Here is a 14,102-nt window from a genome sequence, read left to right as displayed (position 1 = left end):
CCCTGAACACACTTTAAAATGCTTTTGAAGACATACTTCAGACAGAATACTAAAATGTCCAGTTGAATTGGTTTTCCTCAGTTTTATGTTGTTTTAGAACAAGTATCAATGTCTTTATTAATTTTGTGTTTCAGAGACAGGAAAGATTTGCTGACAGATCACTCTTGGAAATGGAGAAAAGGGTGAGTTTCTGCCAAAGATCTCTTATGTACTCCAGTTCAGGCTTTTTTTAGTTTGTTTTGCAACCCCTGGCTTGGACGTAGTTTAGCGGGAACAGAAACCTTTCTTATAACTTGCATTTTTTAGAAGATTTGGGGATTTTAGGTTTCACAGTGGCAATGAATGTGAGATACTGTGAGATGGATGGAATTACTCTTAAGAATTGCCTTCAGGTTGCTGTTGGTTCGTGATGACCAAGTTCTAAGCCACACAGCTCTCCCAGGATCTGCCGTTTGTTCCATCCCATCCAAAACAATGTTGGCACTCGAGAGGCTTAAGCAGATTCAGAGCGTCTCATCTTCTAATGCATTTCCAACATTCAGAAATTTTAATTTCCTCAGAGCTTTCCAGAGGCATGCATGTTGTTTTACCAATTATTGTTAGCATAATGAAGTAGCTGTTTCTACCTCACAGACATATGACCTTAAACCTGCTAATGATATAAAATTAATCATAATCTGTCTCCTTCCTTGTACTGTAACTTTTTCCGGAGGGAATATGATACTGGGGCGGGGGGGAAGAATGAGTAAGAAGTGTAGGAAGAGGGGCATCGGGGTCGGAAACAACCCTAAATTGAATGGGAAAGGAGTCAGGTAATAAATCCGTATGTGAGATAGGCTACAGGAATTATTTCAGAAGTTGAACACATGGTAATTTTAGGCTGTAGTTTCATGCTAGTTTAAAATTCATCCCCATAAAAGTTTAGTTCCACAGCAATGTAGAGCAAACTACATTGGTTTTGTTGCGGTCCTGGCTTTCTTCATGACCTTGTCCACGTGTTCCTTTCTCCTTCCCTGATCCTGGAGTGACACGTTAGACACTTAAACAGAAAGAAAACTAAATGGACTTTGACAGTAATAAGTGTTATGGTATACATTATTTATCCTTGGTAAACTTCACATTCACTAGCTTTTTATGTTTACTCTCCAGTATTTGAGGTTTAGAAAATAATTTTTAGTTCTACAAACCTGTCTGGTGTATAAACACCAGATGTATGTATAGGAGCACATGGAGATGTAGAAATGCTCTCGGGCACTTCCTGAACTGCCATTATCTTTATCTTCATAATCTCTCCAGGTAATTGCAGCAGCCTTTTAGCACCTATTTCTCCCTGATTTTTTGGCATCTTGCTGTAGACAGTGATTTCATCAGTAGAGAAGTTTCATCAGCAGCTTTAATTGGTTTCTTGCTTGCTGTCATGGCCACACAAGTGGACATTTAATTATTTCGTAGATTTAGCTGTGTCCATTACTATATAGGTTCCATACTGCAGAGCATTCAGCACTGCAGTGCTAGACATTATTTCAGTTTTTAATTGCCCCTTTGCTTTTTCCCAGAATAGGCCACTGCATTAAAAGAACTGGCTAGATTTGAAATTCTTGCACCTTTTTTCTGTAAAGACATTTAGCCCAGCAGCAAATAGCACAGCATAGACTAGACTAGACTGCCTCAAACCAGGACATTAGACTGGACTAGACCGTTGCAGTTGGAAGGGACTACAACGATCATCTGGTCCAACTGCAAAATGTCTTTCAGAAATGTTACTCTTCCTAAATGTATTAGTACTAAAGATAGCGGGTAAAAAATACAGTTAATGATAAAGCTGTATGGCTGAAACATGATTTACACAAGATTTAGGAGATGTTTCTTGTATTTTATAATTTTAAACTGCTTTTCAGACAAGAATTTAAAACAGGAATTTATTTGTGATTGTATTTCCCTTGTTGATGTTAAAATCTGGAGTTACTTTCACTTTGGAAGTGACTGAAGCAGGATTCTCAGCTGCTAGTGATCAATAGCTGGTCTCCAGGAATAAGCTTACCAAATTCAGTTCAGATTTGGGATCTTAAAGAATAATTTTAGAGACACCTTTTTAATATGTAATGTGACAATGTAAATGTAAAAGGTAGAAAGAAATTGTAGAGCTTTTCTAAGTATATTTTTCGGATTATATGACTTCACTAAAATAAAATATAAAACTCAAGATGTTTATATAAGTTACATAGAGAAAAAGGGAGGGGAAAACGTAAAGTGATGAGAATCAATTGGAAGAAATAAAAGGCTGGCAGAGAAAAAATTGAAGGCATCGTTGAACTATGTATGACATTTTCAAGCCGAAACATACCTTTTCATTAAAGAAGATGGTAACATTTATTAAACCTCGAATTGCACAGTAATAAAATTTAGAAAATACTGGCTTTGAATTTTATTTGAACTCAGTCTTCAGAAGTGGGTTTCCATGATGTGATTTAGTGATACATTGTCAATATTGTTCATTTGAGAACTGTTTACTAGAAAGGGGCTATTTTCATGGGGATGGGGGTGCAGAGCGGATCACAGATGCAAGGTCCTAGCAATACATAGGCAAAAATAAGAGTTTCATTAACAATCTGTCACTCTGAAAAGTGTGCTAAAAGTTCTTTGCAGAATTTCATATGATGTGATAATAAAACTCAAACTGCCATTTCGCGGTTCTGGATCGGAATTCAGAATTGTAGGCACCTTTAAGCAGTTTCTCCCAAATTTAGAATTCATTGTCTGGGAATTTGGGTTGTTGAGAGGTATATTTTTGGATACTACTGAATATACAAATGTATGTAGGCATATACATCTGGGTTTACTTTTTAAAAATTTTATAACTCTGGGGTCAATTATTAACCTGTGCGTATCCTTGTACCTCAGTTCACTGCACCAAGACTGTGGTTTCTATTTGCTTTGATAAATACAAATGAGCTATTGTACTTTAGAAGCTGAGAAGCTAGCATGGGTTTTTTTTGTCATTTTGAGCATTACAAATGTTCCTTGGGGTACCTTATAGAGTTGTTGAAGTATATCATAAAATTTTAGACTCCATAAATTGCAAACCTTTTCTTTGAGTCCACAGACTAATCAAATAATACTGGCAAACCTTCCCAGTGAAACTGTAATGTGTTATTTTGTTGGCATTCCTCAAGCCAGCTCCTAAAAGAGTAAGCAGTTCAGGAAAAAGAGAAGCGTAACTTCATCTAATCAGAACAAGATGTTTTTACAATAAATCTTACATCTAGACCAGTCCATTGAAGTGTTTCTTTTATATAATGTGAAGTATACAAAGTTAGTAAAATAAGGATTTTATTTAATTGGCTTTTATTGCTAATAGTTGTTCTTGGACAAGCTCAACATGCTTTTTAACCATCTGGAATTTTGAGATTTATTTGATCATTCCTTGCCTGGTAATCGCAGAAGTTATCAAATACTGCTTAATATAAGGGCACCGGTAATATATGATATTCCACAAAGCCAGTAGGTAACTGGTACAATTCTAAGTAATGTAAGATGGTTCGGGTTTTTGTTAGTCACTTGCTTACTACAGTTAACTTGCTGGTACTTCACTATGCCCATTACTGTCAGTCAGTATTGTTATGGGAAGTCTTAACTCAACAGAGTTAAGTGTATTAAGTACTAACGACTGCAGTAATCTATTACTTTGATAAACCTTTAAAGTTGTTTGCTAAAATGGGAAAATGTTGGGGTATAACTGCACTATGATTAAACTAAATTCAAATGATTTATATCTGAAAGGTGACCGGCAAGAGTCAGTATCTACTGGGCGGTATGATCTAACCAAAGTTTTACACACCTCAGTCAATGCTGCTTGCTGTTTGCGTAACACCGTTGTATGCAGATGCATATGTCCACTCCGCAATAATCTGTTGCTTTTGCCTTTCACACTTTGGAAAAATCTGAATGTAGACTACTGATAACCGCAGCTGCTTTTACATGAGATACACTGCATTGTCTGACACAGGAAAGCAAGCAATCAAGCTACAAACCCCTGAAGTCTATTGCATTAGCTGTTCACCTGTCAGATGCGTTGAAAATTAGGTTTAAACAAAATCATGTCGTTTAGAAATGTGGAAGTATGTCTGCACTGCAGACTGCAACATAGTATAGAAGACCCTAAGCTAACTTTCAATAAGCTAGCTTGGGTACTGTCGTCAGGGTAATCAAAACAACCTGAAGTTCTCTACAAAGGATAATTTCTCCTGCTTCTCAGGTAAAAAGAAAAAAAAAAAAAAGAAAATAATACTATACTAGAAATGCAGAAAATATTCAGGAAGCATTTGCTCAAGAAGCTGGTGGTCTTACATAGCTAGATTCCTTTGGTACTCAGCTGAACTCCTTTATTGTAAATTTGGGTGTATCTACACTACGTTGCAGTTTATAGTGTGGACAGATCCCACTGAGCTGAGACATGTTTCAGCTACCTTTGCTTGTCTCTGAAAGCTTACACTTTTGTGCCTGTTTCTTTTAATGTTCTTGTTTGTTTCTGATCATTTTCTGCATTTCTTGTATATGAAACTATTACGGAAGCCTAGCTCATGAAAAATAAATTTGAACAAATGGTACTTACGACCTGTCTAAATTTGTGTAAAGGAAGGGGTATATTTTGTAGGACTTGATGTAAGTTTCTATATCTCTTCCTCCTCAGATGTTGACAAAGTTTCTATATATCACTGCCGTCACAAGTTTCCTGTCCACACTATGCTTTTGGTTGTATGATCTTTGAAACTTGAAGTATTTCACTGTTACCACAGTATTTACAAGCAGTAATTTTTTTTTAAATGCTGTTGTTCAGTGTTAACACACATCTTTTCATTTAGGAAAGAAGAGCTCTAGAAAGAAGGATATCTGAAATGGAAGAGGAACTGAAAGTAAGTAAACTATTACATGTTAAACTATTAATAACAAAGTGTATGTCAGGGCAACATGTATTCTGGCAGTATTACTGGTCTCTATAACTTCATTAGAAAATAACTAAGTTATAGCTGCGTTTCAAAATCCCTTGTGTCATATAGCTTGTAGTGAAGCTGTTATACCAGCATAAGCAGTCATACCTGTCCATCTTCTAGAGAAGGCACTGAGACTTATGGTTCTATAACATATCGGCTGACAAGAAACATTCAGAGATGGTTGGAGTGAAACATACCTTGATCTAATGAAGATGGAATTGCAATCTATGTTTTTCATGTGATACTCTGTATTTTATACATACATGTATATTTACAACTTAAAAATAATGGTAGCATATAATTCTATAGATATAGATAGCCTTTATCTCATACTCTTTAAATTATGTATTAGACAGCATGTTACCAATATCAAAACTTTTGTTTGTATAGAGTGAATAATAATCAGGTTTTAGTTAACCAAAAGCAGTGGATAGATGTCAGACGTTGACAAATAAATACCATGTGCACTGATTTACATTTTTTTTTCAACTATGTTTAAACTGAATCATAGAAGGAAAATACTTTTTTTAATACATTTCTGGCCTTTTTTTTTTAACCAGTCATGGTACGACTTTTCTCATTTACTGGTTTATTGATGTTAAGTCCTCTGATATGATTAAGAAGGGTGAGAACTCTGGCAGGTTTGTTTTGTATTATGTCGTTGGATAACTGGAGAGGGCCAACCAAACCAATAGAACTACAGTATGTCCAGAAAACTAGCAGAACATGATGAAATAGAAAACATTTTTGCACTCCAAAATTTTAAAGAAGTAGCCCTGTTTTGACATTTAATATTTGTCATTGATTATTAAAAAGTTTCCTTTCAAGTTCGTTTTTGAGCTCCCTCTGGTGCTTGGAAATGGTACTAACTTCCAAAGACTTTTCATTAAAATACACGCACAAAGTTTTGTTGAAATAATTGAAGCTGACAGGCAGATGTAGGCAGAAGGCAGCCACGATGCCTCAAGCTCTCTTTGATTCAGGGCAAGATAGTTTGCTGTAAGGGAGGACATAATGTCTGTGGTTCCTTGAGGGGTCTTTAGAAGTGAAATATGTAGAAAGCAAACTGGAATACGAAAATAACTGTGTCTAAGAGTGGAAGACAGGATGTGAGTTTCTATCATCAACTTGTTAATTACTCTTAGGGAAGGCTGGGCTTCCGAGAAAAGTAGAGAATGCATATATATTCCCTTTTTTTCAAAAACTTACTTTCAATAAGCAATGTGAAAGTTTTGAATGAACGGTTAAAGACTCTTCCTATCATTTGTTGCACTGTTGTGTAAAAGTGTATGTTAAATGTGTCATTATTTACAGACTTTTGAATAGGAAATTTAGTTTTTGCAATTAGGATGTTAAGTAAAGAATTCCAGGAATAGTTCTCATTGTTAATGTATCCTGAACTGTTTTGGAAGGCTGTGACTAATCACTACTGGTTCTTAGATTGCTTTTCAAGAATGTGCCACTTGCTTGATACTTTCCTTTCACAGCGACTTAACTACTTTAAACAGGACTCGGTAGTCTAAGTTTTCTTTCAATTCTGCTCATCTCCAGTTCTTTTAAACGAGAGACATGTTGTTTTTTTTTTCTTGTTTTCACTCCTGTTTCTTTGATTCCTGCAGAACCTGCAACAAATAAAGCAGATTCAATCTTTGAGACACATAAATGAGCGACTGGTGACTGAGAATAGGGCCTTGACCCGAGTGGTTGCCAAGCTGTCAGGGTCCCATAGGCAACTGCGCTCTGTGGACTTGTAATTTCTTCCTTCTCCTTTGTGTAGCCAGGCAGGTGTTGACATTCAGTTTGTGCTTGGGTAGAATTTTACTATTAACACTTGTGTGTCAGAAACTGACTTACTGCTGCTCGGTTATGGAAGTGTGGCTAAAGCATGGTGTCCGCTGTACCAACTACAGGTGTCGCAGATGCGTTGGTATGGTGTGGTATTGTCCGTACTAGCACTGAAGCTTCTCCTCGCTTACTTGAAGATAAATTGGCAGTGATCCAGGAGACCTTTGACACGTTAAAACCTTGGTGACAATTGAAAGGATTTGAGTTCCCACTAGGATACACTGAAGTCACTCCCTTGTTTTGGTGTTTGAGTAAATGCTCAAGTAGGTAGATTTGCCTCTAGTTTTCTAAAAAGTTGAAATTAAGAACTGAGCTTTCTTACTGCAGTATAATCGTAGTGCATAGAATTGATAACAATCTAGGCTCAACTAAAGAATGTTTGAGAAGTGGTTTCAGAACTGTGCATTCCTGAACAGTTGCATTAGCAGCTTTATTTCTTCCATTTCTGTGTTGTAGTGTTTAAAGGGGACCAAAGTCTTTTCTTTCAGAAATATACTGGAATTTCAAGTCAATTAATATTTTCACATATTAACTTCTGGTGTGGTTCTGACCAATCCTTATTTTTATCTAGACAGCTTAAAATAGCCAGTTTCAGCACTGAGTTAAGGTTATTGATTTATATTGTTACATACATAGGCATCCCAGTCATGGAGCAGAATCCTATCATGCAAAGACTGTACAAGCACAGACACAAAAAAACCTGCCTAATATGTCAGATTGGTTCATACTTACTAGGTCGTCTCGTTCAGTCCCCTTCTGTTAAAGGTATGAACTGTTAGAGTTTCGTCTTGAAATATAATGCCAGTTTGTTGTCCTTAGTGTTATTGCAGGGCTGTTTCAGAAACCCACTGCGGTTTCAAAACTTCTAACCGGAACAGAATGTGGTTTCATGCCACACCAAATCTATATGCCTTTCATCCTCCTCTTATATAACTACTGTTATATAAGGAGGTTTCAGTGAGCTTTTAAAATCTGTAGGTGAGAAAAAAAATTTCCTTCTACACAGTGACTCTTGCTAAACTGCTTCCCCTGCCTGCCCCCGTCCTGCTTAGAAGCAAGGCAGTAAGAGTACAGTTTTTCATTCTGCTCACAGAGTCCAATCTCAGGGTTTTCCCCACCAAGAGGCATGAAATAAAGAGAAGGTTTATCCTTTGCCTTTCTGTCCTCCTGGAGCTGGTCTAACAATAGGATGTGGATAGAAAGGTTGTTCCTGCTCCAGGCCCTGCATTCCTCAACGGTCCTTAGTGTTAACCCTTGCTGAGCGAGTCAAGTCAGCTCACTGACCTGGCTGAAAACAAATCCCTTTATTTGTTACATTACTTGATCCATCTCGCCCCAGCATTGTTGAATCACGAAACTATCATGCAGAAAGCAGCAGGAGCGTACAGGCTGCATGCGAAGGAAGAGCTGCCCCTTTAGGGCAGCCCATCTTACATCAGCTTCAGCTGACAATGTGGGTTTTCAACACAGCTGAGTGAATCTAATGACTGCTGTCCACAGCCACACGTCCATACCGTCTCTTTTTGCTAGCACTGGCATTCCTTTAACCGTGGTAAGCCAGTTCAGGGTGTTAACCCACAGAAAACTATTCAGTATTCCTTTTTGTAGGGGCAGTTTTCAACAGCAGATCGATGTGGAGCTGGAGGAGCTAGGCTAGAAAAAGCCAAGCAGTGGAAACACAGTGGGGAGGCTTGACATTATGATGGTAGCTTAACCATAGCAGTGTGCCTGATTAATCTGAACAGGTACCTTAACAATCCTTGAGCTGTTTGTAATCTTAACTTACAAAGCTGTTTTGTATGTAAAAACTGTTAAATCCTCCAGCAAACACAGACATAATTACTGTACAGATCTGAGTTGGCTCCACGTATGTCAGGTGATCATTGAATAATTATTTGCTTAACTCCGGCACCGCAAAGTTCCTAGCAAGTCATAGAAGACAGGCAAAATAGTGCATTTGTAATCTTATTCAAGAATGTCATCACAGGAAAATACTTATTTTACTATTTTAGTGAGAAGCAAATTGGAATTGAAAGTGTTAAGTACAGTATGTAACTGTAATTTCACTGGATTTACTGCAAAGCTTTTTTTTCCTGCCTCTGCACATTAAAGGTGTGTGGTGTTACCTCATGAGAAGTTTGAGTACCATAGGAATGCACTGCTCCAAGGAAATGGTATAAATGTCTTTGGCTAGGTTTAAAGTATGTGGGGATTAGTATAGATGGGAAGCATAAGTATTGTAGGTTACTTGAGCTTATCCTTCCTGATCAGCCTCCTATTACTCATAACTGCTTTTGTCTCCTACCAGTCTTCACTTATTCTTTACCACACTCACAACAAAAGAGAAAATATTTTTCTTAATGCGTATTCTACCTGGTAGTTTAATCAGGATTAAAAATCTGTTGACAGAGATTTGTGGACATGTAATGGTACTGGATTATGTTAAAGCTCTAAATTTGAACAGCGGCTTTTTTGTTAAACTAGTTCACCAGAAAATACAGCAGTCTGTGGGTCAGCCTGTATGTAATTTAGCATTACTGGCTGCAGGTCCCTAGTCAATGAGTTGGAAGAGGACTGTGAAGGTCACTTTGAGCTTTCATTGGAAGGCATACATGACAACACCTGTTCAGATACACAGTTAAAAAGAACAAAACTCCTTGCTTCCTTGTGCATAGCTAGAGGAAGGCTGTGGTTTTTCACCCAGGATCTTTGGTATCAAGTCCGTAGTGGAACGAAAACGAGGAAGGAAAGGTGTTAGTTGCTTTGCCTGAAAAAATGGCTGTTTCATTGTTTGCAGATACACACCATAGAACAACCCCAGGTTTATCCTGATATTACAGGTGCGTGCACAAATGCATGGCACACACGCCTGTTATCTGGGTGTGACCCCTAGCACGCGTGTCTCAGACAACAGTAGTTTTTTTACAGCTTAGAAAACGCGGATAATACTTGAAATTGCCAAATGATTCCTTGCGTTGCCCAATTTCGAACACCTTGACAGGGTTTTTGAAAGTAGTCAGCATTTTACAGCACTTCCTGTTCAGAGCACAGCTCTTACTTGACTATAACGGAAGCTTCCCTCTGACTCTGTGAAGAGCTCGGTTTACGTGACCTGCCGTAAGCTCCACCATGGAGCAGAATTGGAATCCAGGTTAGCACAATGATTTTTGCTTACTCTCACTGTGGAGACCTTTTTTCCTCTTACGATCTCCCATCATCTCCATTTCACATACTCTGATAATGGCAGGTAAATAAACTAGACATCATCTAACCTCAAGTTATCTTCAGTGCCCCATCAGGTTTTACTGTGAGAGGGTCTCCTGTTTGGGGAACTGACTGTGGATGGGACTCCTTTGGAGGAAATGGGTAAATGAAGCCTCTAGTGTAATGCAGAGTTAATTAGCCCTGCATTTTTAAACTTCTCGGTTCTTTCTGTTCCGTTATAATTTTCTGAATATAACAGGGTTGAAAGCATAATTTTGTTTGAATAAAATGAAAACAAAACTAGTGGCAAGGAAATTTCATCGCGAAAAATGATGTAGCAGTTGTTACATAGGTCACCAGCTGGACTTAGACCTCTTGCACACACTTACACCTGAGGTTACTGAATAACCGCTCTGCGGGAATACACTGTTACCTCCTGTGTAAACCTGCTGCTCGAAACCATACGTGTAATTTAGCCATGAGTATTATAGGTGGTTTTGTTATCAGTGTGTGAATGTAGATACGCAGAACTGCTGAGATTACTTCTGGTTTCTCTGACAAGTTACATTCTCCCAGCACAAACCTCTGCGCACTGACGTGTCCTCCTTTCCTGTCTGATCCTGTCCAAATCTCACCTCACTTGGCTTTTGCCTTCCAGCTTTTGTGCTTGCGTGTCACCCATCTCCTGTGGCAACCTTAACTTGCCATCTCCTAACTTGTATGCCTGAGTATGCAGCCTGGCGTTTCAGTGATCTCTTTCAACGATCTGATCTTGTGTGAACTATGCCATTCAGGGATATGATCGCAAATTAGAGGATGTGTGCTTCAACACGAGTTTGGAAGTGGTTGGAGGATTAATGCTATGAGCTAACAAGCTGAATCACACTGTATCTGATGAGGATGAAATCATCCAAGAGCACAGTGGTAGATGTGCTTAGCCACAGCATGTTTTTTTGAAACCGTGCAGTATAGACAAACCTCTTTAAATTGTTGGCAATTAACATTTCTTTGTTTTGCACTGAAATTGGAAGCATTTAATTATTTTCCTCATGGTATTATAAAAGCTTTTGTTAGAGGCTTGTCATCTGCACCACCGAGTTTTAGCGCATCTGGTCCAAGCAAATGAAAACTCCTAATCTGTAACTCTTAACTTACCATGCTAAAAGGTGGTATTTCTCTAAACGGCTGATATGAAGGGGGAGAGCTGCCAAGATGCTTAAGCTGAATAAAGACTTTTATCCCCAGTGCTTGCCTAGTCTTGCTGCTTTTACTTGGCATATAACAGCAAATAACCATTGTGTTTCATTTTTCATAGATGCTACCAGACCTGAAGGCAGACAACCAGAGGCTAAAAGATGAAAACGGGGCCTTGATCAGAGTTATAAGCAAACTTTCCAAATAAAGGGTTTACTACAGCAGCAAATAACGGTATTGCACATCACTAGTAACTCCAGTGGACCATACCGTGGCAGTCACTGGAAGTGTGGGAAGATCCCTTGGAGACTGTCATTTTCAGATATCCTGCCAAACGCCCTCTTACCTGTGTGTTTTTTTGTATCAAGATCATTGTTTCTGTTAAAATGCAGCTGCTGAGAAGATAAAATGACTGAGAAATCTTGTTTACAGCTACAGCATAATAAGGAAAGTGTTCAAGGCCAGATACGCCTCAGATATTTAACCAGTAAGCCTTAGTTGTACATAAACACTTTTACATCAACAAAAGCTTTCAGCTCTCACAGAAGACAGTTACTCAATAATGTTTTTGTTGTGCCACAATTCCCAGTTTTTTTTTTCTATACTCAGTTTTTCTTTAAATCTTAAGTTTGGATTTTTTTTTCCCTTCTAATTATTCATGTACCAGATTTTCTTGTACAGTGTTTTCACAGCTTTACCATTTGCAGAGACCACACACCCTTTTAAATTACATATTTGTGTAGCTACCTAGAATTGTATTGTCCAGCCACCTGGAACAGAGATGTTTGGTGGAACATTTGCTTTCACTGTTTGTGCAATATGCATTTATTTCCTATACAAAATGCTTTAAAAGTCAGTTGAAACTAGAAATATTTTAAGAGTCCTGTTTTCTGCCTTTATTGGTCACTTTAAAAAATAAAAAAAAAAGAAGTTTGTAGTGAAAGATGTTAGATCCTGTAATCGTCACATTCATTTGAGCAGGTACTGAGTGATGCTGTATATATAAATGTGTACTGGTTTGATTTTTCAGACCACCACGTGGCATGCTTGAATATATTTCCCTATTGCAAATGTCTGTTAATGCAAATTAGGCTACTCCAGAATAGTGTGTTTAACAAAATTCATTAATTTTTATGGTATAAAGAATTTAGACATTGTACATTGTATGGAGCCCTATCTTTACAAAAGGTCTAAACTATATAAAATACTTTATTATCTTTTCCTCCCATTTTTTTTTCATTTGATAGTGTTCACCATAATAAAAAACTGCATAAATATAACTGCTTCACTACATTTCACATACCTGTATTTATCTGAGTGCTGTCCAAAACTGTTGTGCTAGCCAAAGTAATGTACTAAATCATTTGAAAAACATAACCCGTTACACTCACATTAATGTTTATATGCACTGTTGTTGCCATGTGAGAAGGCATCCAATTTGATAACACCATCATGTCAGACCATTTTCTACATTTCAGTGGCCTTTAAAAACGAAGTACTTAAGTGAAAATCGCTTTTGTTAGAAACAGCTTTTATATTTTCACTAAACCATTCAAAATACGACATCCTATTGGTACATAGTTTCTTGCCTAAAACCACTGAACAGATCAGCCATTAAAACAAATTGTACATTGTAAAGCTTGTAGTAGCTATTGTATTATTGATTATATTGTATACTATATTAAATGTGAATTTGTACCCCTTCATTTAAAAAGGTCATTGTGTTCTACTGCCTACTTGGGGGGTGGGGGTTAGTTTTACGGGGGTGGGATATGTTTTGGTAAGGAAGACATGATGTCCTCTCTCTGTTGATTGGTTTTTTGAAGATGTAAGGTTATGCTCTTACTACCAAGCTCAGGATTCTTGATTTTAAAGGTACACAGATAGTTTGAGATATCTTATTGTAATTGATCTGTATGAGAGGTGGGTCTGAACCATAGGGACTTCCATTGTCTTACGCTAACATAAAGAATTGAATGGCTGCAACGTATTGAGTTCTGTTACAAGACAGTTAGGCATATTCTGGATTATATTTGGTAAAGTTTGGGTGCCTGTGAATGATTAAATACGTGTTTCTAATATTTTAGTGTTTTATATTTAGGTTATTTATTCTTTATATCTAAAAAATGAATGGCTACTGTGCTATATTGATTTTATTGGTAGTACTGAGCAGACCTTGTATCTGCATGAAACTAGTTGCAAAACCCACTATTTTGGAAAAAAAAAAATTGTATTTTGACATATACAAATAAAATGAATACAAACTATTTTAAATGTGTGAAAGTTTTACTGAGAAGACGTTGAAATTTGTTATGAATTTAAACCATGTTATAAGTTTGCTATTTAAATTCTTTGGTGGGCATTTTTCATTCATTGCGTTACTTGGATGCAAAGTTCAAGTACCTTTCGAAGATTGTAATCAAATTGTGATTATTTGCACATCATTGTACATGCACATCTGTAAATGCAACAGTAAAAATGCCATATTTATGCAATCTGTAACAACTTGGACAAATGTTTATATATTTTACATAAACCTGTCTGTGTGCAGAATCTGAGAACCATTTTTTACGTAGTATTAACTGAATCTCACAAAGCTATTGCCGAACTTGTGTCACCATCATATCGTACTGACCGTGTCGCAGTCCCCAGAAAATCCAGCTACCACAGAGACAAAAGTGGGCAGTGGAAGACACTTTTATTATGTAGGAGACAGTTTGCATGTGAGAAATACATTACTGCTGCCTGCTGGCTCTGGTAAGCGTCCTTAAGCAACTAGAGGCTTAAGTGGTAATTCAAAACAGCGACAAATTTTATTTCCCAGAATTAACATCAAGTACAGATGGAGTCATGGAGGTAGCTGGTGTT

At 37.4% G+C, this 14,102-nt stretch overlaps 1 protein-coding gene across 8 annotated transcripts in view; it reads left to right on the top strand.

The window, feature by feature from the left end:
- The window catches only part of PPP1R12A (protein phosphatase 1 regulatory subunit 12A), a gene marked incomplete at its 3' end in the record, with an annotated part of 121,476 nt that extends 107,728 nt beyond the window's left edge, over positions 1–13,748 (top strand). For 2 of the 8 annotated variants that reach the window (XM_082499185.1, XM_082499189.1), the window contains exons 23-26: positions 135–182; positions 4,863–4,913; positions 6,611–6,772; positions 11,356–13,747. In XM_082499185.1, the coding sequence (XP_082355311.1) occupies positions 135–182; positions 4,863–4,913; positions 6,611–6,745 (234 nt within the window). Of the gene's footprint in view, positions 1–134; positions 183–3,780; positions 3,812–4,862; positions 4,914–6,610; positions 6,773–11,355 lie in introns of those variants that run through there. The other 6 variants (XM_082499186.1, XM_082499190.1, XM_082499182.1 and 3 more) reach the window with 5 other exon arrangements.
- Between the last annotated feature and the right edge of the window lie 354 nt (positions 13,749–14,102).

Source organism: Vanellus vanellus (assembly GCF_965231255.1).
Source record: "Vanellus vanellus genome assembly, chromosome: 1".
NCBI classification, from domain to species: domain Eukaryota; kingdom Metazoa; phylum Chordata; class Aves; order Charadriiformes; family Charadriidae; genus Vanellus; species Vanellus vanellus.
This window is presented reverse-complemented; position numbering and strand designations above follow the sequence as displayed.